Below are 25,329 nucleotides of genomic sequence, written 5' to 3'. Positions count from 1 at the left end.
CTTTCCTGGCCCTTTCTATCTCCAAACAGAAGACAGGGTTGGGGGAGCAGGCTGTGGTGTGACTGAGGTGGTATTGTGCCTGTATCCTCAGCCACTATGGACACTGGGAGGAGGGACCTCTTGATGCTGAGCAGCAGAGGGCTGGAGCCTCTTACAACTGAGGAAGCCTGGCATGTTCCACTACACTGGGACTTGGGCCAGTGAGTTTGAGTCCTGGAACTCCTGTAATGTGAAGGTGATCTTGCCCTGCCCAGCTGCAGAGGTGTTTTTATGGCTGGATCTGTTCTTCACCAGGGATTGGGCTCTACTGTAGTTCTGAGCAAGGCCACAGTGCCCGTCCCCTCCATGGACAGCAGCCTGGGCCTTGGGAGGCTTCTCATAGGGCTGCACAGCATCCCTTTCTTACCTACAGTTTGCAGGCCACTGGGGGACCCTGGAGAGCAGCTCTAGCACTAGCTCTAGCACTATTTCTGCTAGGCAGGTGCTGAACTACTGAGGAAAGCTCAAGCATAGCTGGCTCACCCCTTCCACGGAAGAGAGGTATTCTGGGACCACCAGCCTTGAGACACTTACCTTCCTTTGGCCCTCACCTTTCCCCACTGCCCTGGAATAGAAGTGGCTCCCTGAGCTTGAGGGGCACTGACAGGCAGCAGCAGATTGGGTGACGGCTGCCAGGAGTCCTGTACTCCCAGTGCCATGGGGTTGGGAGGGCAGAGTACGGGGTGTTTGTACACAGGGAGTACCCTCTGAGCTGGCCACTGCCCCCACCGACCCCTCCACAACGTCCCACATCCCAGCCTGCCCTATGCTCACCCTTGGTCAAGCCGGAAGATTGGAATTCACCACAAGAGTAAGGGCAGCAAGGGGCTATGTGTCCCAGGATCAACACTGCCTCAAGTTAACCACCAACCTGCAAGCTGCTAAGGAACTGGATCATCACTCATCTTGCCTGTTCATATTTAGGCCCAGGAGAAGGCTCTGGTGAACTCATCTCTGATAAATCATCTCCGTATCTTGTCACCCCTTCAGTAAAGACCTTTCTTCGCTTTGATGTCTCCACTGGCTCTCTCCATCGAACACGCACTGAAGAGACACAAGCAGGGCAAGTCAGGAGGCTGCTGCTGCCACTGCTGGCAACCACGGCCCCGGGCTCCCTGTGAGGGTGTCAGGAAATGGAAAAGGCCAGACTCGTCTCCTTTTTGCCTGCTATTAGCCTAACCGTGAAAGTATCTCTTTATACAGAATACTTAACAGATTCTAATATATATTTGTATTTCATTTTGTTATAGTATTTTTATATGTTAAAGTCAATATCCGGTGTCTCATTTTGCTTTTCAGACGTGGTGTGGTTATGACATTTTGTTTAGGGGTTTCTGTAGTCTTGTCTGGATCACTCTTTTAGAGAGACTGGTTTAGAACAGGCCCGTGAGGGAGCCACACCTGCCCTTTCCCTAGAATTGTTCTAGAACGTGTTGGATATTGTCTGTTGTTCTCCATGTGAACATGATATTGTTTTGCTCAGGTTCTGCCTTGTGGATCTCTTTTTCTGCACCAAGGATGAACCCATGGCTGCTGACATGCCCCCTCCCAGGGTTTGAGGGTTTCTGAGCTGTCCACACTCTGGCCACAATTCAGGGATGGCTCTTAGAGGCAGCACATGTAGAACATCTTCCCTTGGAACGCTCTGATCCTTCTGAAGTGGCAAAGGAGGTGGGTTCCTCCTGGAGGAAGGGGAAGTCTCGAGGGATATAGCTTGGTCATAACTCCCTGGGGATGTCAGGGCAGTGGCAGACCCTGACATGGCATAGCACACATGGAGATCTGGGGAGGCTGCTTAGCTTCATTTCCCTTCAAGTGTCTGCAGCTACACCCAAATTTTGTGTTTGTAGACAGAGCCGCAACCACATTTAACCTGGCTCTGAGGTTTCATCAGGGCAACAGACCAGAAAGCACTGGGGCTTCTCAAACTGTCCTGTAAGGTTAACCTATCCCCAGTACAGTTGGTTCATAGGGATCAGTGGAGAAAGAAGGCAAATATACTTCTATAATAGTTCTGCTACAATTTCAGACTGCAAAATTGCTCTTGGGAGTCTTCCAGGATGCATGACCTGAGCATCTACGTGAGATGAGGCCAGGCCCTGGCAGTCAGGCTGGGCAAGGTCCCTACTACCAACGGGACCGAGCTGGCCCTCCTCTGATGCCAGTACTACAGACTGATTTCCCACTAGATCATGATGATGTTTGCCTAGGTCATACCTTAACAGCACATGGTCACCTTGAAAGGGGGGCAGTGATGGTAACTGCAAAGCCAGCAAAGCAATTAGGGATTTAGTAGGAAATGTAAGGAACCAGTACAGGGGAGAAAATGGTTTTAAAATAGGGATTGTGGGGCAGCCCAGGTGGCTCAGCGGTTTAGTGCTGCCTTCAGCCTAGGGTGTGATCCTGGAGGCCTGGGGTCGAATCCCACATTGGGCTCCCTGCATGGAGCCTGCTTCTCCCTCTCCCTGTGTCTCCGCCTCTCTCTGTCTCTCATGAATAAATAAATAAAATCTTTAAAAAAAATAAATAAAAAAGAAAAACAAATAAATAAAATAGGGATGTGGGACACCTGGGTGGCTCAGTGGTTGAGCATCTGCCTTCGGTCCAGGGCATGATCCCAGCCAGGGTCCTTCAATTGAGTCCCGCATCAGGCTTCTGCATGGAGTCTGCTTCTCCCTCTGCCTGTGTCTCTGCCTCTCTCTGTGTCTCTCATGAATAAATAAATAAATAATTTAAAAAATAAGATAAAAATAAATAAATAAAATAGGGATGTAAGCTCAACTGGCCATTAGGTTACCTAAATAAGTCAAGTGGGCCCATGCCCTTCTGGCCCATCATTTGTATCACCACTTCTAATAAAGCAGCAGGTAAGAGACCTATTTCCCTACTGTTTAAGTCAAAAGGGACGAATGGTAGCTGACAGAGACTATGGTGACCTTAAAGGGACATTTTCCAATCTACTGACCTCCAGCTGATTCTTACCATGTTAGTCACTTTATCAGATTGTCATCATGTTTTAAAAGAGAAGCCAGAAACCAAATTTTATGTAAATACTTATAATTTTTAAAACACTAAGCTAAATGAAACACATCTGTGAGCCACCAGTTTATAATCTCTGAGTTAGGGGATCCCTGGGTGGCGCAGCGGTTTGGCGCCTGCCTTTGGCCCAGGGCGCGATCCTGGAGACCCGGGATCGAATCCCACGTCGGGCTTCCGGTGCATGGAGCCTGCTTCTCCCTCTGCCTGTGTCTCTGCCTCTCTCTCTCTCTCACTGTGTGCCTATCATAAATAAATTAAAAAAAAATTAAAAAAAAAATAATCTCTGAGTTAAAGAGAAATAAGTGGCAAATTTTACAGGTAAAAGGAAGTCCCCAGGAAAGGAAATGGACATAGCAGGGCTTGGCTGGGGCGTAGAAGCAACAGAAAGAATGACCAGGCTTCCAACTGGAGTTGCCAAGTTTTCCTGAGATTGGTGCTAACACATCTCTATCATCCCACTGCTTTGCACTCTCAGAGTTAGAGATGTCCCCTCACCTCTAGCCAGTCTAGTCTGCACCTTTTAGACATATTTTCGTTATTCTACCATAGGATGACTATGGGTGGAAAAGAAATTTAACAATGGAAAGTCCTAATCTGGAACAAGATGATTCTCCAAATATAAATTAAGAGAGGCAGCCCAACTGTCAGCTGCAGGGTTATTTTTACTAGCTATAGTTCTGCATGTTTATGGCTGCTGTCATAGAACTTATTAATGAAATCACTGGCCCACTGGACGCTTACAGAGACCCTCTCCAGCAGAAGTGAAAGAATACAGTGAAACAGGCCACGAGGCTAGGAAATAAAAGATTTTCCTGTCAACATTCTGCTGTGCCCCAATATGGGCTCTGGAGAGCTGGAGCAGCCTTCCCTGGTGGCTCTGCATACCACTCCCAGAATTCAACAGTGGCTTACCTGATTCAGTTGCTCTCTGCCTCTCAAGATGAAGCACTGGCACCTTTCCAACTCCAGGGTAGAAATCCCCAAGGATTCATCCACAGTGTTTTCTTTTCCCTGAAGTTACGCATACCCCACAAAATGGCCACAGATCTATCAAACAAAGTTCCTCTGAGTCCCAACTCTGTGGCTGAGGCAGAAGGATTAAGAAGTATTGCTTTTTGGTTCCTTCTGGCAACTTCTCAACTTTGCCATGGGCTACAAGTGGAATACTGGGCTTCCATGCATTGTTCCCTCACCAGTAACTACACAAACACACTTTAATATCAAAGAAGTTTAATACGCTGCAATAAAATAAGCGCCTAGAAAAAGCTCATGTAATAGATGTCAATGTTAGAGAAATCCCTCCCACACATCCTCTAGCTCCATACCCCAATCCCTCAAAACCAAACAAGAAAATCTGAAACAACAAAAGAAATCCTTCCAAGCTTGGATTTCAGTGAGGGCCCCTTTACCAATAACAAGAACACAGTTTCCTACATGGCCTAATAGGAAAGTAAAACACAGAAGCACAAAAAGTCCACAGATTTCAATATTTAAGAGACTCGGTACATATTCAAAGTTAAAATAACTCCAACTTTTATAGCTATACATATTGTTTTAAAGCAACTTAATATATTTTTAAATTTCATATATACACTCTCAAAGGTTCTTCAGGTGAGGTATGTAAACATTGTCTAATGAAAATTTTTCAATGTTTCAAACCAACAAATTCACAGCATACATTGAATTTTTCATCCATTAAAGACACAGTATTTTCCTACACTCACTAACATAATGGAAATCCAGGCCCAAGAGATACACGCCAATCATCCAGATTACCATTTGCAGAATTTATCAATTCACTGCTTTTGGAAAGACCACCTTCGCACAGGTTGGGAGCACACACTTGGTACTGGGAAGGGGCTAGGCCCTCTGGAGACTCTCTCCTTGGGCATCTGGATCACTGGCTAAGACTCACAAGACAGCAAAAAGGAGCACATCTGAACAACTACAAGATTGACCTCGGCAATGACAACACTGGGAGGAACCAGAAAGACCTTAAAGGAACGGTAGAGATTCATCTTAGAGCTCCCTGGATCCACAGCCGGATCAGCAGCCCCTGCCCTAATCTCATTCTGAAGGGTTGTGGCCTAAAAAAGAATAAAAACCCAACACGGCACCTGAGCTTCAGTTAAATTGCATGGGCCTCCTATGCCCCCCTGGCCCCTGAAAGGCATTAACTCTAGCCTAAAGTAGGACCCTGGGCTGTGCTTTTCATACAGGTTGGGGTTGAATTTCTTAGTATCATAATGCATATGGGGAAATAATGCCATGAGTTCACAAAGACAACCAAGGCCTGCACATAGGCACTGGCCAGTGACCTTGGAGGAGCTCAATTTTGAAAACTACTTGTTCCCTGAGGGTAAACAGCAGGCTTCTATTGAGATTAAGTGAGGCTAATAAGGGGATTATTTATTACAAGGTAATAACACTTGGGGAGCCTCAGGCCAGAGTTCTATTTTACTCCCACATAATCTACAACGCCCCCTCCCCGCCCTCCCACCACCACAAGTAGTCACCTTCCCAATGACACAATATAGGTCAGTACTTCTCCCCTTGCTGGCTTTCAGGCTCAGCAATGGAAAGCTTTATCCTAATGCACCCACTTCAATCTAAAAAAACACTAGTGAAAAATTCCAAACACCATCATAAATACAAAAGAGAAGACAAATTCCAAAAGCTAAAAAACTACATTATTCTATTCATGGTTATTTGGGTGTGGGGTATTTTTCATAAAGTTTAGGATGGTCACAGGAGAGGCTGCTCAACAGCTTAGAAAGCTGTGGAACTGGACACGCTAGGAGCCGCGGAAGAGGGACTGCCTGCCTTGCTTGGATCTAAACGTTTTGACCCCAGACATTTCAAACTCAGGCACAGAGGAAGATCACAGGACATGGACTTAGCTTTCAAAGGCAGAGTAGACAGACTCAAAGGACTTTTAGCAATTTAAATTTCTAATAGAAAAAATTCTTAGGTTTACAGCCAAATGAGCTTTGCCTCAACTAGATTCTGGAAGCCTTACAGATTCAGGGAAAAAAAATAATCATTTTTCAATCTCCATGCCCAATTTTTGATGTGTCTGGTGCTGGCAGATTTCTCATCCATTGCTAGAGTTGTATGACATAAAGAAGCGTGCAGACAAACAGAAGCAAAAATTCAAGTACAGCAACCTCTCCAGCAAAGGCAAGAGGTCTTAGCAAGAGCTGTTCTACCCCCACCCTATCCTCTGAGACAAGGGCTAACGCAGAGCCCAGAATAAATGTTATTTCCTAGGATCTTATTGCTTATGGGCAACACATCAGAAAGAACACCTGGAAATCTGCTCTGCAGATCTGGAACTGACCAGTTTATCATATATTATATATATTCATAATATATAATATATATAATATATAACATAACCAGATGAGAAGAGGGGGCAGTTAAAGCTTGGATTGATGTAGCATTACAGATCAAATGCCCCAAACAGCTCTCAACCTAGTTTCTGTTCTTTCTCCATGTGTGAACTGTGTTATGAAAGTAAGTCCACTGCTCAAAATATATCCTTCTACAATACTACAATGCAGACCAACACCACTCAGAACATGAATCTGTATACAGCACACATAATAAATATTCTTAAAAAACTATTTACAACATTACTTCTTGTGAACATTAGATGAGAGCAAAATCTATTTCCTCCTGCAAAGGTTAAAAAAGTGTTGACTGTCTAATTCAGTGCTAAATTCCCTGGCACCCAGTTACCCATTCACATTTCATCTTAAAATCAAATTTGCTTACAAATAGTATCTTAGAAAAAACATTCTCCAGCATTACTGTTCAAGTTTCCTCCTCATTTGTTAGAAAAGACAAAGGGAGGCCATAAGAAAATATGCAAATTATGGTTTAGATGGAGGACAAAACCCCCTGTGTGTCCAGTCCCAAGCCCTCTGCAGCCCTGGAGCCGCAGTTCTCAGGCCAGCCAGCTGGGCGGAATGAGAAACATGACTCAGAGGTGCCCGGGAATGTGGCACAGGGGAGATGATCGTGATCATAGAGCCATCAGTTCCATCACATCAAGGGGTGCTCTGAACTGCAGACCAAGACTCCTGAGAAGTAAAGCTGCACACATCTTAGAACAGATGGTCTCATTCTGTAACCATGGGTTACAGGTGGGACTGGCCCACATCTGCACAGATGCTTGCTGAGACAGGGAAAAGGGGGAGGATGAGGAGGAAAGGGGAGAAGAAGAGAGAGCTGAGGCGCTCGTGAGTATTGTCAAGGTGCAGAAGGAAACACGCTTCTCTCTCCCATGGTTAATGACTGTGAACGGGTGTGTGTCTTTCATAAACATGAGAAAGACTAAAATATATCTTAATGCTTACTTTAGGCAACCAGTGGTTTCTCCATATCCCACAGGTTTGGGTTTGGATTTCCTTGGGGTTACAACTAAGGCTCATATCCCTGCACAGGTTGTTGGATAGCTGGAACGTATTAACTGTGTATGCAAAAGTGGGCTGCTTGAAGCAAGCCCTGATGCCATGCCTGGCACAGCCATACCCGTTATGGGAGACCCACTTTGTTTTGTGATGGGATGACAGTGGGGGAAGCACTCAGGTTCCCAAACCACATTGCATATGCCCAAACAGAGTGAGGGTTTCAAGGCTGCGTCCTCTGCTTTCACTATGTTGTTTGGGGGAGGGGGTACAATGGATGAGCATGGTAATTGAGGAGAATGGATGGCTAGAAAGAACACTTTATTGGAAAGCCCTTTTGACAGTTTTTTTGTTGTTAAAATAAATACTTTGTATAGAAGCATTTGAACAGGAAAATATCACTATTTACACAGTGAAATAAATCCCACAGTGGTGTGTATAACTATGTATTATACAATGTATTTGAAACCACAGTCAACAACACAGTCTCCTAGAACACTGTGAAATGAATACCCTTAAACTACAGTGGCTCTAAAACGAATCCCTATCTGTGGTATAAATACATAAAATTATGCAGATCTTGTTTATATAGCATCTTTCTCACAAACTACCTCTCAAATACTACAGCTTCAGCTGCAAGACAGCATGAGGTGCAGATTACAGAAAACAAGTGGGTTGAAAAAGTTGATAAACTGAAGAGCATTTGGACCCAATGGCTACATTCCAGAAGGAAAGTTAAAGTTATGGAGAGAAAGAGGTTTCTAGTAGGACACAGCTATGGCCAGTGACATGCTTGGGAGATGGGAGACTGTCCCAGAGAAGATACCTAAAGGGGGCTGGGTGGCCTAAGCAGAAGAGGGAAGAGGTGAGGTGTCAAGAATGGCTCTTCAGACTGAGGTGAGCCAGGCCAGAGAGCTCTGAGCTTCTTCAGTCTACAGCTGCTGGTGTGCCACCAAGGTGCCATCAACATGCTGGTGTTTTTAAGAGAGCTGAGAATGGCCAGGCTGGATTCAGGGTTCAAACAGGTACAGGCCAGCCATTTATGCTCACAAGTAGTGACCAAAACTTGAGGAGTGAGCCTTCAAATATACCATACACGAAAAAGAAAAGAGGGCTCTAGGGGGTAAAACGAGCCTGCCTGTGCTGACAAGGAGAGGCACTATCTAGGCTTTAGGTCTATTACTAAATCTGTTTGCCACAGAGGAAGACTTAAAAGGCTTTGCAATTCTAGTTTTAACTACTTATCCTAGTAGATAAGATCAACAAAAAGGGATACTTTTTCTTTAGTTCATAAGCATACTCAGAAATAATGTGCAACAGCAGCCTGTGTGCCAAGATGAACAGGCAAGACACCCTCAAATCTAAAAGGATAGAAAATGGTGCAAGGTTGGATTATGTGAACAATATTTGTGCCTAACTGTCCACATAACTGATCTTGAATGACATACTGAAAGGGTCGGTAAACCTTTTTTACAAATAGCCAGGTTGTGGATATTTTATATTTTAGGCTGTGATCAGCTACATATGGTCTCTGTTACTTTCATTTAAAAAATATATAACCCTTTAAAAAAAGGTAAAATGCATTCCTCTAACCTCTGGCATATTATAAAACCATAAACACCTGTTTTTTGTTGCTGTTGTTGCTGTCTTATGGGCAATATGTACTTTCATGTTCCTTGCCTACTGCTAAGCACCTTGTGTTAAGTGGACTGGTCTCAGGCAGGGGAGAAAGCCTCTGTGTATCACTGTGCTCTCCAGGTGGGTGGAACTACACAAGTGCTCCTCTAAACAATGAAGCAAAGGAGGTCTCCTGAGCACTGAGCGTATACCACCAGCACTCTGGGAAAAGAAGATCAGACAGACAGGAGGTAATGGAAGTAACTGAGTGAGCAGTTCCCAGAGCAAAAGCATGAGCAAGCAAACCCTCTGCAGAAGTGCCCCAGGTGGTGCTCTGGAACCCCAAGCACAACATAGCAAAGCCCTAAGTCAGAAGCAGCATCAGAGAGCTCTGGGTTTCTGCCTGAGTATGACTTAATATCTTTAAAGGAAAGAGATCAGACCTTCAAGTCTTCCAATCCATCCACTGTAGAACAAGCAGTCTGTTTTGACATTTCAAGGGATGGACTATATTGAAGGTTGCCTCAAAAGGCTTTCCACAATTCTGCTTGTTTTAAATACAATAATCTTTTTATTTTAATTTTTTTCCCTGCAAAAGAATTTGGGAGCAAGCCTGGGGAAGAATACTTCTGCTGGGCTATGAGGACTGCCTTGTCAATGTGATATACAGAGACATGATTTCATACTTGTAGAAAGAGTTTCCAGTACTTCAGTAGGTATCAAGCCATAAGAGGACAAAAACTAACAGCTGAGAAGTCAAAATGATAATTAATCTGTTTCAAAAGAACTGAAACTATCACTGTTCTGGGGCCACTGAAATAAATTTTTTCACTGATATGACACAGTATAGAAGCTTGTATTTGAGTTGTGGGGGTGAGGAAAGACCAACAGCTTGGAGGTTGACTGGATTTGATCCAAAGGTACAATCTACAACTTCTCAGTCACACTCAGGTTCTGATATGCTCCAATTTCCTATTCTTTTCTAAAAGCATGTTCAAAGCAAGCCCTTATTTTTTATTTGTTGGCTTGCTTTTAATAAAGTTATTTTGAAAGGAGAGTATGTGACTGAAAAAATATCAGTGCTGATACATTTTTATTTTCCTAGAAGCTGCCCAAAAACATTACATAATATTTCCTTTGGGTTAGTGACTAGACTCTGTTTCCCTTCTGTGAAAAGGCTTTTTCCGTATCTAAACATGTGGCTCAGAAAACTGAACCTCTAACTAAAGTATTCTCAGCTAATTTTGAAAAAACAAAACAAACAAAAAAACAAAAACAAAAACCAAATCTTGGCTTGCTTCAGTAACACACAAGATGTGAAGCCAGAGTCAGGTCTAAGATAAGGACTGAGTGAATTGAGAGGCCCAGGCCATCCTGAGAAATCTGAAGCTGTATTTGGCTGTGGGGTCTAACTCCTCAGGCTAAAGACAGCCCCACTGTGGCCACAGTGATGGGAGGCTCCAAGAAGGAAGACGTGAGGCTACGGTAGCTCAGGTGTCTCTTCCATAGCAAGGAGAAATAAAGAAATGTAAAAGAAGAACAAAACTGAGGAAAGATAAGGAGGAAAAAGAAGAAGAGGACAAGGGAGGGAAGTCAAAATTTGTTCCTGAAAAAGAATTATTTTCTTAAGCAAGGAGGGTCAACAAACTTTTTCTGAAAAGTCCAGTCAGTAAATCTTTCAGGCTTTGTAGGCCATATGGTCTCTGTCGTAGATACTCCACCCTGTTTGAAAGCAGCCATGGAAAATACATAAACAAATGGGCATGGCTATGTTCCAATAAACTTTTATTTACAAAAGAGTGACCAGCCCATAGTCTGCAAACCCTTGATAGGGTGTCTGTTAAAAAGATAGCTTGTGTGGGTTGATAGGAAACCAACAGGAACGAGTGTGGCTCCTAAGCCCAGCACCTTGGGAAATTCCAATACAGTCTCAGGTGCAGTGACAAACCAACCACCAGATGTGCTATTGGTGACACCTGCATCGTGTTGTATGCTGTCCTTTCCTAATTAGCTCTTAGGTCCTTCAATCAGCAGGCTGCTGTCCTTAGAGGAAAGCAACAGCTTTAGCCCTCACCATAGAATCCACCACAAGACAGGAAAGAAACCAAACTTCAGTTCAAAGCAACTGTCTTGAAGTGATGTGTTTCACTGATGTCCTATCTGAATGGTGAGTAATGCACAGAGGAGCCCGTCAGGAGTAACACGCCTGTAAAGGGATGGTGAACTGTACCTCTCCAATCCATACTACTACAAGAACAAAACCCACAGCCTAAGAGTATTGTTTTTTAGATAAGGCTTGTGTAGAAATCTTTCATGAAATACAGATACAACAGAATTGGCCTACCTAAGGGATCCAAGAGACTGGCAACTGCAGATTAACAGACACCAATGACATGCTATGCAGGAAGCTTTAAGAGCAGAATAAAGCCTTCCTGCTGTGCTACAGATTGCTAAGGGTCTGAGGGAGTGCTATGGGTGAGGCTCTGGGTCCTGACCAGGAAGCAGTCTCCATGTCATCCTCCCAAACCCAGGGAGCCTCAGGGGCTAGAAAATGGAAGCCAGAAGCTGGGTCTCCTAAAGAGGGTCCAGCTCTGCAGAGCTATGGTAGAGCTTCGGTGATTGCTTCCCAGGCATCCTGCAGCTCTCCCAGAAGCTCGGAGGTAATACCAGTGTTCTCTGGTCAGCAACTTCAGCTCCAATGCTGGGACAGTCACTGCACTGAGGATGGGCCCAGGAGCATAATTTTTTTTTTTATTTGGAATCTGGAATGTCGGACAGACTGCCTTTGCATATGGTGGCCAGCCATACTGTGAAGATGGCTATAAAAAGGAGGTCTTTGCAAGACAGGGAAAACAAGGGGAAACAAGTCAGTTGCGAGTCTGGCGTGGAGGCGTCTAGGAGACCGGTTTGCCAGCACTGGCTCTAAGTGTAAAAGGGCATTCCAGAGCTAGCCCTCAAGTTCATATTTTTTTCTTCCTTCTATTAGCAAAATTAACTGAATCAGCAAAAATGAGATTTAACAAGTATAAAAATACTTCTAAACTTGTAAGTGTTCTAATTATGTAGAATCCCAGTCTATGGGAGTGTTGTTACTACAATAAAATGTAAGTTGATTTTAAAGATGTATAAAAAAAAATGCATACACATTGCTACCTTTTCTTAAATACTGCCTAAAATGGGAGAAAGGCTATAATCTTGAAGTAAGCTCTTTAAAATGAAAAAGAACTTAGAAAATTAACGGGATGAGTTATAGACCTGGAACTGGATGGGCTCCACCTGTTCACTGCCTCACACCTCTCCCTGACCTAATCCAAGCACCACAAGGTAGTCTACATGCAGCTAAGGGGAGTGCCTGCAACATATGTGCAGGAGTCAGCACACGTGACATCGGCAAACCTCTGCTGTTGAAGTCACCACAAAAACAGTATCCAGTGACGACTCTATGAAAATATTTTTTTTTTAAAACTTCAAAACCACTTTTCAGAGATTAACTGAACCTACTCAAAACATACTAATGCTTCTGTGCAACTTAATGCTGAGAAAGGGGGCTGCCCAGCATACACACTCAGCAGTCTCATTAATATAGGTAGCTCCTGAACGGCCAAAGTCAAAGATATTCAAACAAAAAAAAAGAGACTCATGGGATAGAGGAGACATTGCGGGGGGGGGGGGGGGGGGGGAGTCAAGGCTTCATTGAAGACAGCTTCACTGTCTATGAAATTCAACACTTCTCCATTTCCCATGAATCAAATGTTTCTCTCCAGTCCTATCCAGTCAGCAGAAGTTCTCATTATATATAGCAAACCTTTAACAAAATGGGAAGAAGGCCTGTTTTTATCATGACTTGATCAAACTATGCATGAAAAAAGTTCATCTGGGTTTACCTAAACAGATCTGAACAATCTAAATGGAAAATTTTTAATAAAAGGACAGAGTAGCACCTGTCCATACAAGCCTACTTCTGTGACAGAGCACATTAGAGAAGTTGGTTGAAGCATTAACAACCAAGCCTTTTGTGTAGAGTGGCCCAGTGGAAATATTGAGTACACACTATGTTATAATGGAGCAATGTTATAGGCACCAAGGTAAAACCAATGCAACCACCTCAGGTGTCACTCAGGAAAGGCAAACATTAGTTACAAACACTGCAGCTCTCACTTTTGAGCCATGAAACAGAACCTGACATGACAGAGGCAGGAGTGCTACTACAAGCATTAACTATCAGTATGGTGCTAATCAATCAGAATGCTAATACCCACTTTAAGCATGTACATTCACATTGGGATATGCCAACAGAACATGAGCTCCAGGTGAGAGGATGGGTGTGGGCCCACAAGGAGACGCTGGAGCTGTTTCCTCCACCGCAAGGCTGCTCTGACCTTAATATAACTGTGCTGTTTAGACCTTTCTGAGCCTGGTGCCCAACTGGTTTTGGGGATACTCATAGAGACCCTGGGCCACATTTAAACCATCTGACCTGTGCTAATTACCCAGCTCACTGCATGGGGAAGAAAGAATTTTACTGTAGAACTGGGGCTGGGAGACATCTGTGGCTAATAACCACAGGCAAATGCACCCAAATGCACATGTACACACAAACTCTTAAACTTTTCTATTACTGGAAATAACGGCTTTCTTTGAATATGGAAGTTTTCAGGGTAAGAAAGAATATTAGAACAGCCACTCTCATCCTAAATGTCAAGTTACAGTCACAAGATGAAAAAAAAAAATCCTGTATTTTTTTTCCCTCTAAAGTCAGGTGAAAACCTCGTTAGAATGCTAGCAAGGCCAAAAATGAAAAGGATGGTAAGAGTCAGTAATGCAAATCACCTGAGGGGGTGTAAATAATTTTTAGAGATCATAACCCAATATTAACATCTTGTGACACATCTTTTGTCCCATGGGCATGTAATTTAGAATACATTTTCTAAATGACAAAGGATCAAAAGTGAGAGGAGTGACCAATAATGAATATGATTTTTTAAAAAGGGTAACAGAAATATTCATCTTTCATAATAATCATAAATTCCCTCTGCATTCTCCACATACCATAAAAATGATTTGGTTTAGCTTTCGAATATCTTTTAAACAAACAAGATAGAGAGGGAAGTTCACTGCTAGGGTTTGCAAAGATGAGCATCTGTTCATGTACAGACACTGCAGGGTGGCTGCTGAAAAGCTACTTTTATGTGCATGATGGTGGTCTTCTCGGCTACAGTACAAGTGCTTGTGCATCAAGTATAAAATACAAGCCTTTAATCACATAGATCAGCTTTTTAGCTTTTGTAAAATTTAAAAACAAAAAGGATAAATAAGGCACTGTACTTTTAAAAACTAAAACTGCTTGGTTCCAAGTTTAAAACCCAAGGAACAACCAGAATATAATATATAACTTCCCTTACTCAGCCTCAGAGAAAGACTCTGCAAGTTCCCTTCTCCATCTGAGGTGCATTTTCTGACATCTTCAATTGTGGTGTTCTTCATTAACTGCAGATTTGAAAGGCTGGATAAGCTTATAAAAGCAGATTTAATTAATGCAAAATGAAGGGTTACTTCTGTAGGACAGTTTAACTCGTGGCTGCCAGCCTTGTGATCACTTTGCATCTAGCCGTCTCCGTTTGCCATGAGAAGAGTCCAGCTTTGCCTTCAGCTTTCGCTTTCTCTGGGCTGCACTGCTCTCAGGGGTTTTTGTCAAGGGTCTGGCCCGAGTCTTTCCACTGCTCTGCCTCCTGTTGGTGGCTTTTTGTGGCCTGGAAGAGGATTCACCTACCCCCTTTTGCTTTGCAGGTTTTGTCCCTGTCTCCGAGGCAGTGGGCTGGGTGGGTCTTTTGCTTGTATTCTCTTTTTCCCTCCTGGAGGGAGGGCAGTTCTTCCCAGGAGACTTTTTAGGGATCTTCACTTTATTCTCTTTCAAGGATGTCTTTTTGGGCAGTTGGCTGACTCTGTCCCTTGCAGCTGGCTTCTTGGCTGCAGGGGTTTTGGTGGATCCATCAGGATGCTTTTCTTTGCTGGCTTTCACCACAGGCCCCTTGTCCTTCCTGTCCTGAGTGCTGCTCTCTGTCCTCTTGCGTTTATTCTGCACTTCTGCTTTGGGTAAGATTTCTGACACATGCTTCCCTTTCTTTCCCTTCATTCCATCAGTACTCTTGGGCTTAATGGGAAACCCATCTGCATCCACTTGCAGGGCAAGCTTGGGGGACATCAAAGGATTGATGCATACACTCTTACAGCTCTGTTTACTTTCCACAGGCTGTCCAAATGGGCTTTCCATTTTCTCGTTTTTGATTAAGCATTGCTGGGCTCTGAGCTTTCCTCGAATATTGGAATATTTTCTGAGGATCCGGGTACTTGCTGGAGTAGGCGAGTTTGTAGGAGGATGGCTATTTCGACCTTCCTTGACTTCCTCTATGCTGTCTTCAGAATTGAGGCTGAGGCTGACATCACTGCCATCCTCTGGCTCCACTTGATCAGGATTTTCTCGAAATTTAGCCCAGAGCTTCTGTGTTTTCCAATTGTTCCTAGCAGGAGTAGCTCCAGGAAATTTCTTCAAGTGTTTTTTCAAGCGCTCAGCCTGTAGTGAACTGGGGTACAGGCTGGAAGGAGAGTACTTCTGAAGAGAATGCTTGACAGGGGGGATGTCTCCTGGAAGACGAGTATTGAGCTTCTTCACGATCACCAGAGACCGGGTTTCAGTTGTTTCTAAGAACCATTTGCAAACATTAGATAACTTAAAGTGTGTCATAAACAGCATCTGAACAGGAGAAAACTTTTGAACCTCCAACGAACCCCTACATTTCCGTGACCTTTTCTTGCTTTTCCAAATCTCCTTCAGTTTATCTGACTTGTTCCTTGATCTTGGTGTTGGCTGTGCTTCTTTTTCCAACTGAATCCAGCCTTTCTGAACTCTCATGTACTGGGCATTGAAGTTGGCAATAAGCTCTTGGTTCTCCTCCTCTGCACACCATTCCACAAACTTTGGCTGGTCATCTACCACCGTGTCCACATCGTCATCATCTAAGGGATCTCCACTCTCTGAAGCTTCATTTTCCTTTGGCATTGGGTTTCCTTGTGCTGCTTCCTTTTCTGAAGTCACTTTTGCAGTATCCAAGGAGTCCAGAGAATGAGCGTGTCTTAGGTTATAGGTCGAAGAGGTCAGTCTTGTAAGCCTTGGTACCCATTTGGGGGGCCCAGCAGTATCACCACTTCCACTGCTTGACAACCCAAGTGCACTGGATGGTGCGTCACTATTGTCATCTTTATCCTGGGTGTTTGCAGTGCCTACCTCATTCACAACCTCCTCCGTATCTTGTGCAGGAATTGGTTCTGGCTTCTCTTTTGATTGTTCTGGGAAGGTATAAGGAATACTTTCTGAGGGGTCATGAGCATTTTTCTCACCTAACTTAGACTGAACATAAATTTCCAGTCTCTCTCCAGGCAGGGGCTGGCCAACTGTGGATATAGGATCACTGCTAGGAAAAATATCTCCTTCTTCCCCCTTCACTTGTTTTGCTAGCATGTTCTTAAAAGTCTGCCTGGTGATGATCCCACCTCCTTCACCCTCCTGCTCAGCATCTTTCTCATAAGGATTTTCATTGACATCTGGGTTTTCAGTATCCTCCAGACCTTTTGTATGGAAACTGTCAGCCAGAAGGCTCTCAGGTGCCATCTCACCAGGGCACCCTTCTTTTTTAGAACGTTTTGTACCAGGATTTTTGGAAACCTTGATCTCAGGACAAGCAGAGGAAGAATCTGAACTTTGACTTCTTAGGCACCTATCGACAGAGGAGGGATCTGAAAGCTGACTCCTTAGGCACCTGTCAGAGGCTTCAGGAGTTTTTTTACCTTTTTTCTTCTTGTCCACATTCTCTTCAGGTGAGTCAATGTTTTGATCGCATACATCTTTTTCTGAAGAATGTTTTATGTCACTGCCCTGTCCCTCTAATTTTCCTGTACCACCTGCTGCCTCACTGTCCTCAATTTCACTGGGGTTTTCATTAGTAAAAGTGCTGCTTTCCTTCAAGAGTGGGTCAGTATCTAGCTCCTGAGTGTCTTTAGTTGTGGCCTCAGTACTGATGCTTTGGTTGTCTTCAGCTTTCCCCAGGCTCAGAGGAGGCTCTGGGCCCACTGGGGGACTTTCTGAGCATGGAGGATCTTCCTCTCTATTGGCTTCTTCAGGAGAAGAATGAGGCCTAGAAACAACATCTTCACTGCCTCCCTCAGAAATGTTCTCAGTAGAGGAAACCAGGTGACCATCTTGGATAAGAGTCCCCTCCTTGACATCCTTGATACCCAGCAGCTCGACTTGTTGTTGGTCTTGTTCAGGGGAAGCTATCCCACTTGCAGTGGGAATTGAGACCGTGGAGCTGCCTTCTGGCCTGTCCTCTTCAGGAAGGTGAGCAGGTAGAGCAGACACCAGGCTGGGGGCTGTCATTTCCTCTGACTTAGGAGAGCTGCTTGGACTTGGTTTATTTGTCATGGGGCAAACCTCAGACTCTTGAGATTCCTTGTCAGAGGAAGCTTCTCCTTCTCCTTCCTTGAGGGAGGTTGTTTCTTTACTAGGTTCTTCCTGGTTGTCTTCTCTGGGATCCTGCATATCCACTACAGGTGCAGGCGCTGAAAGTGTAAGGGTCTGCTTGGGAGTGACCACTGTCTCTGGCTCCACTGTTGAACAGCCCGCTTTCTCTTGGGAGTGTAAATTTCTGGCCAGTGTGCGAACAGTTGGCAGCTCACAACAATCACCATTGAAAAAGTATCCTCGAGTACTCTTCCTGGCTGTTTTCCGTGAAGATAATATTGATCTTTGATTCTCAAAGTGGCATTCTGTTATTGGCTGACTGATATAAACGACATCACACTGGTTATCATAATCGTTTATCCTCAACCCTGATGCCCTTTTACTTTTCCGAGCTGTCTTAATGGAGGTTGATATCATCTTGGTTCGTGAATGTCCATTGGATGCTTTGTGTACAGCTGGCATTGGGCTGGGAGCTAACCAACCATCTTTGGAATGATCAAACTGACCCTTATCACTGGGATGTAAATGATAACTCACCTTATTTCTTCCTAGTGAGTGAAGATGGTTCTCTTGCTTTGGCCTCGAATCTTGTTCACTGGACTCTAACTCCTGGCGCATAGATGTTTTTGAGCTACAAAGTAAAGCATTCTCTTTGTCAGCAGTTCTAGGTGAATTCTCCATAAACCCTGAGTCCCAAGCCTCTTCTGATAAAGCTTTGAATGAATTTCTTTGAGAAACAATACAGCTGTTGCTCTCCTCACTATTCTCAGTGGCCACTTTCACTGCAATTAGACTTTCTACTAAAGCTGAGCTCTGCATATGGTCTTTCCCATCCTCACATATTTTCATATTCGTGTCTTGCTCCTGTCCAGTGGTTTGCCCCTCCAAGCTCTTAGAGTTGTGGTGGAAGCTTAATGAGGAAGAATTAGATGCAGTGAGGTATCCCAGAGTGGAACTATCCATTGAACTACCAGAATTAGGTTTAGTGGTTGGAAGTTCAGAGGAATCTTTCTGGATAACAGTCAAGGCATTCTCTCTTCCATCTACAGAGTTTGACTCAGGAGGAGGCTCCTTGAGGGCCTGTTCTGTCAAATGTAGAGGGCTGTGTGAGCCTGATGAGTCTACGAACAAATCTACAGAAGTAGGAGACTTCATATCGAGACACGCAGCATCCTTTTCCTTATGTTTTGTTCCTAGCTGGGCACAGCCAGCATTGCAAGTGGATGTATCCATTGCTCCAGAATCAGGTTGCAGGTCCTCAGTGTCTGGCTGGGATTCAGTGTACAGATCGTTCAGGACACGGATGAACTGCTTCTGATGATGAGTGCACAGTTTGACCATAAACTTCTCCAGTGGGGACTTCGACTGATTGTTAGAATCTACTGCTATAGCCTCTGTTGAGTTCTCACTAGACAGACAAAGAGAAAGGAGAAATTAGTATGGTCATTTTCCAAAGAACATATTTTTACATTATGAAACTCACCAGATATTACTCATGCTATAAAGAGAATGAAGAGACACTCTCAAACTGCTTCTAAGCGCCCATATAAATTTGATTTAATAAATGAGGAGTATTTACCTAATTAAAATACAAGGCCAGCCCTGTTAGATTCTCAAATTTTAGTAACATCCTTCATACTTGTGATCATTCACAATAATTTTTATCTTATAGAGAAGAAATATCATTGAGAAGAATTTTTCAGAAAATAAAATTTTGGATACATTATTAACTCCAGTTAGTCAATATATGCTTTTGCTTTAGGCCTGAATATTCCTTTTTTCTTTCTTTTTTTTTTTTTAAAGATTTTATTTATTTATTCATGAGAAACACACACACACAGAGAGGCAGAGACACAGGCAGAGGGAGAAGCAGGCTCCATGCAGGGAGCCCGATGTGGGACTCGACCCCAGGTCTCCAGCATCAGGCCCTGGGCTGAAGGCGGCACCAAACCACTGAGCCACCCAGGCTGCCCTAGGCCTGGATATTCCTGTTAAATAGCCATTGATTTATAAGTCCACAACACTCACAAAAATTCAGATACAGTATATTACAACTTTGGCTTAGAAATACTTAGAGAAATTACAGTTTTAACATGGTTTCTCAGCATGACTAATTGGCTGGACTTACAATTCTGCAAAGAGTAATGCAGGAATCCTTCTGCCCCCTCCCAGGGCAATAAGAAATAGAATTGGTAATTTCAGATACAATGAAAGATGAAATTACAAGCAATTAGCAATTGCTGATTCCTAGGCTCTAAGCAAGGAAATTGGGGATCCCACTGCAAGCTGCAAGGTTCTGTCACTGCAAGGAGGCAACATGATGTCTTCTCAGTCTAGGCCTGCCTGCTACATTTTCCTAGACCTTCAATAAGTATTTAACCGTAGTTCACAAGGAGTCATTCTACATTAGACAACCACTTCTGTAAGTTATCCAAGACACCTCTGAAATTTAACCTGCACAGTGTGAGGTGGCAGGCAAGGATGATACTAGATTCAAGATAAGCTAAAAGCAATTCCTACCCAGACAGCTGAGTGTTTTCAAGAGCTGCTGTGTTTCTGGATTTCACTAATAAACACAAGCAGTTGGAGTACTCCAATTTCCTAGAGTTGCTGTCTTTTTTATTTTATTTATTAATTTGAGGGAGAGCGAGAGGGAAAGAGAGAGAGAGAGGGAGGGAGGGAAACACACAAGCAGGGGGAACAGCAGAGGGAGAGGGAGCAGCAGACTCCCCACTGAGCAGGCAGCCAGACATGGGACTTAATCCCAGGACCTGGGATCATGACCTAAGCCAACGCAGATGCTTAACTGACTGAGCCACCCAGATGCTCCATCCAATTTTCTGGAGTTTTATAGAGCTTCACAATTTCTTTCTCTCTGGACTGTAATTCCTCAGGAGACTATTATCTGACCATGAAACTGGCAGAGCACTGAGGGCAGCTTAATGTATTGAACAGATATTATTTGATAGTATCTTCCAGCTGATTCTTCTTTCCTTCAATCTCTGACTTTATGTTCCAGCCATGAAGTGCCTTTCCAGGAAGGCTTCCCCTAGACGACCTACACTGGCCTCCTACCTTCCTTACCCTTCTTGTCACTATGTCTGTTGGCCGGTGCCATACCAACAGTGTTAGTATGTAATGAGATATAGTACTGTGAGACAGTAGTGAGTATTCTTCTACTTACTAGTTGTGTAACCTTGGCCAGAACACTTAACCATTGTCGGTCTTAACAGAGCATGTGCCCTCTCTTCCACTTAGGATTAGTGCAAAGGAAAATCTACGAAATTATCAGTTACCATTATTGTCAGCCAGTCACATTAAACATACTTCAATAAAAAATAACTCAGAGATGTGCACTAATGCTTTCTTATAACCTAAAGTGAATTTTCTATATAAAGTTTATACTTCAAGTACTGAATATTTAAAATTTTTAATTTTTTTTTTTTTTTTTATGATAGGCACGCAGTGAGAGAGAGAGAGAGGCAGAGACACAAGCAGAGGGAGAAGCAGGCTCCATGCACCGGGAGCCTGACGTGGGATTCGATCCCGGGTCTCCAGGATCGCGCCCTGGGCCAAAGGCAGGCGCCAAACCGCTGCGCCACCCAGGGATCCCTAAAATATTTTTGATAGAAGTCTTTTAAAAATTGATATCCTGCTCCAAATATGATTCAGGGTTGTTACCATGTTCACTAGTATTAAAGTTTAGCTGTTAGTATTATTTTTTGAGAGACAGAGAGAAAGCATGTGAGTGGGGTGGAGGAAGGGCAGAGGGAGGGAGAGAATCTTAAGCAGGCTCCACACCCAGTGTAGAACCCGATGCAGGGCTCAATCTCAAGACCCTGAGATCATGACCTGAGCCGAAATCAAGAGTTGGGTACTTAACCTACTGAGTCACCGAGGTGCCCCACAGGTGTAAGTTTTATTATACTGAACTAAAATAGATTTTTTTAAAAGATTGATTGATTGATTGATTTATGAGAGAGAGAGAGAGAGAGAGAGAGAGAGAGAGGCAGAGACACAGGCAGAGGGAGAAGCAGGCTCCATGCAGGGAACGCGATGCGGGACTCAATCCCGGGTCCCCAGGATCACGTCCTGGGCTGAAGGCAGGCGTTAAAACGCTGAGCCACCCAGGCATCCCTGAACTAAAATAGATTGATAGCTTTGGGGGCTGCTAGATTAAGTACATTTGACTGCCTTAATACAAAATGTCATGCCGGCAGTCTGTTTGTTATTAAAATCTTTATTATTGGCTTCCAAATAACAGCTCTGTTTAGGAGCCCTACTTTGAGCATGAGACTGGTACTTTAAAAATAAACAGACTCTGAATGAAGGTTTCAGGAATATTTTATGAGTAAAGCACATGGATTTTCTAACAATTTCAACTCTTCAGTGGCCTTTATTTCTGGTTTTGGTTTTTGGATGTTTCTGATATTTCTGAAAGAGGTGACTATAAATAAGTGGGATATCACTGCCTTCTCAATGCATCAAAAATGTGCATTTTAGCAATACATGAAAAATGTAAAACAACTGATCAAAATTTATGAAAAAGATGAAGAAATATCATGGCATCTTACTGCAGAAAAAAAAATGAGATAAAGGGTTCTCCCAACTCAAGAAGCACAATCATCACCAAAGTGTGAAAATCTTCTGGACTGCTCCATGCCTATGGCTGTGCTCTGGAAGCAGGCTTTAAGTATTTGGGGTTAACAATATGCTTACAGGTTAATGAAATCAGGATGTGCACCCAATAAGATGGCAGAGTACTCTAAAAGAAACTGAGAAAGCACTTTTTCTTAAGTGATGTTCACACAGAATAAAAAACTGAGTAATAATTAATCCATTGGTGAGATTTAACCTCTTTTATGATGAGACATCTGCTGTTGTCCCATGTTTCAATAATTTAATAGTGCTTCAGTATTTTAATTAGCCTCAACTAATGTTACGTTTTCCAAAGGGCCATGAAACCAACCCTGAAGCAATGGCTGTGACAATATGGCTTAGTTAGTTCCAAAAGACAGAATAACAACTAGAGGTAGGTAGCACTACAGCAAAGGGAAGTGGGGTGTTCACAACAAGGCATACATACTGCGGAAACATCAGTATCCACTGAACACTAACCTGGAACAGCAGTCTAGCATTTGGGTTCTGAAAACAGCATCAGAGAGGGACTCACAGGCTATACTAACCTGAAGAGGCATATATTTATAGCAGTTGTTTGGGCAAGTTCAAGAGATGGAAAGATTAAAGCTGCAAATGGCACCCTTGCTTGAAAGAAAGAGACATCAACAAAGGCTTATTTGTATGTGTCTTTTACTAGTAAAAAGGAAGAGGCAGAAAGTACCGGTGAACCACAGGTCACTGGAGCAAGAAGTGGGACGCTCTTTATCAGTTACATCCTGGGCCACTTCAGAACTATCCCCACCTGGAGTGACTGTATCTTTTATGAAATCCTAAACCATAAAGGTTTGTAAAGTACATTGGCAATCATAAGGAATCGTGTATATTTATCCTATACATCTTGTATCTTATCTCTTTTACTGACTTCCCTTTGTCTTAGCTTTCCAAGCAAATATATAAGCTACTTGAGCAACTTGAGATGTAAACTAGGTAAGGATCACATTTTGTACTCTTATGGGTTTTTTTTTTTTAGCAAAAAAGGAGAGAGAAAAAGAGTATCAAGGATGCTTCCTGGGAGCACCTGGGTGACTCAGCTGCTTAAGTGTCTGCCTTTGCCTTTGGTAAAGTGTCATGATCCCAGAGTCCTGAGAACTGAGCTCTGCATTGGGCTCCCTGCTCAGTGGGGAGTCTGCTTCTCCCTCTGCCCCTCAACCGGCTCATGCTCTCTCACTCTCAAATAAATAAAATCTTTAGGAAAAAGAAAAAAGAAAAAAAGGAGGCTTCCTGGGCAGCATCATTTACTGAGATAGGAACATGGGGAATGAAGCTGGGGGCTAGTGATTTCATTGAGGTATGTATGTGTCTGATGGGTTCCTTTCTGTACACTGAATTGAAGTATTCATAAGATTCTGAAACGTCTGAACCAGGAGCTTCATTTGGATCGGAGAACATTCACATTAATACTAACCTTTGTCCAAATGTCATTAAATGGCCCTTTTATAATAGCTGACTTTATAACTACAGTAATAAAATCAGTTTTGTGCCTCTAACTTATCAAGCTTCCTACCGTGTTTCTCTCTAGAAATTTTCTCAATACAATCTTAAATTTAGATGATTTTTAATTTCAGATTATTGGAATATTTAATCTTACAAATTAACCTCAACCTCCTGAAATTTAATTCTGTGACAATTTCATGTTTTTTAAAAAATAGGTGCAGTTTAAAGAAAAAAAAAAAGGCTACTTTTGCCTGAGTTTTAAACAGTCTTAACCTTTGCTTCCAATTATTCCATTTTTTTCCCCCTATAGTCTTAGGCCTTTGAGAAAGCCTAATTATGCATTTGCCCTGATTTAGAATACTCTTAGACACTAAGAAAGTAACCGAGAGGCTTCTGTCCTTCAGCCCATTCACTCAACTCGACTGAAGGGGAAGCACTATTTTTTAGTTCAGGGATTACAGTTGGTATGATGGTATGTCCCTCACATCACACTATGTAAGATCTTTACAAGAACAATAATACATCACAGATTTCAAAATCACTTGTTTGATTTCATGTTCTTTCTGTTCAACAAGAGTCTGTAATAGTTAAGTGAATTATTTATCAATCAGAAATACTTCAGCACCACTAAAGAGCTGTAAGGTCCCAGGGACTGATAAATGGGAGGTTGGGCTGCAGAAGAGGGAAACTTGACTTCCAAATCCAATTCCAATTGATTATTTCTGACTGGCTCTCCTTAGGAGAGAAATAGCCTGCATGACCTTGACCACTTTGTCCTTCTATCCCCAGCTCAATGCCTAATTCTTAAGGGTGTGGTCAAAGGATAAGATAATATTCTTAACAACTTTGAAAGGCACAGTTTAAGAGTTGTGTGTTGTTTCACAACCCTACCTGTAATGATTTACTCAATGTTTTTCTAGATCAGAGGTTAGACATAGTTGAACTCGCCTACTTTGCCAATACTGCAATACTTAAATCCGTAGTAAAGTATCTCTGTGGTTAATGTAAATGGTGGATCGTCAATGCTTATGTTACTTTAGGAAAAAGAATAAAAATGAGAAGAGATGTGGGTAGAGAGCTGAAAGGACAATTTTAAGGGTCAAAAATCTGGGATTGATGGATTCAGGTAGTCTCTTCAGTATTTGCTAACTACCAACAAAACTCTTGATGGCAAGTGCAACATCAATGATGACCAAAATACAAAAGAGCAATAAAGACACTGCATGATGTTTGGATGGGAGCTGATCCTAGCAGTAGAAAAAGGTAGTCCCAGGAAAACAGAAGGGGAAAGAAAGCTAGAGAAAATACTTGACAGAGTAGACCAAATAATTAAGAAATATTCATTACTTTGGCTTGGTTCTTCTATTTAAATACAAGAAAACATAAAAATGCATCATCATTTCCCCTCAAGGCAAGAAGAGCTATATTTTTTTGCTAGACAATAATCTGAAGTTATGTTCCCTAATTCCTTATTTCTGGTCCTTTAAACACAGAAAATGTGTTTCAAGGGCCTGGATAAGTCTGTTGACAAGTCTTTGTTCTGCACTGGGAAATTTATCTACCCTGTGGATTTTCCATACTTGGATATGGGAC

At 42.9% G+C, this 25,329-nt stretch overlaps 1 protein-coding gene across 11 annotated transcripts in view; it reads right to left on the bottom strand.

Annotated features, from left to right (window-relative positions):
- Positions 1–4,291: 4,291 nt before the first annotated feature.
- Positions 4,292–25,329, bottom strand: part of LCOR (ligand dependent nuclear receptor corepressor) — a 153,030-nt gene continuing 131,992 nt past the window's right edge. For all 11 annotated transcript variants that reach the window (XM_038578392.1, XM_038578396.1, XM_038578393.1 and 8 more), the window contains one exon: positions 4,292–19,030. In XM_038578392.1, the coding sequence (XP_038434320.1) occupies positions 14,701–19,030 (4,330 nt within the window). In that variant the 3' untranslated portion in view covers positions 4,292–14,700. The remainder of the gene's footprint in view (positions 19,031–25,329) is intronic.

The sequence above is a fragment of the Canis lupus genome, chromosome 28, assembly GCF_011100685.1.
Source record: "Canis lupus familiaris isolate Mischka breed German Shepherd chromosome 28, alternate assembly UU_Cfam_GSD_1.0, whole genome shotgun sequence".
NCBI lineage: Eukaryota > Metazoa > Chordata > Mammalia > Carnivora > Canidae > Canis > Canis lupus.
Note: the sequence above shows the minus strand (reverse complement) of the source record. Positions and strands in the feature narration are given on the sequence as shown.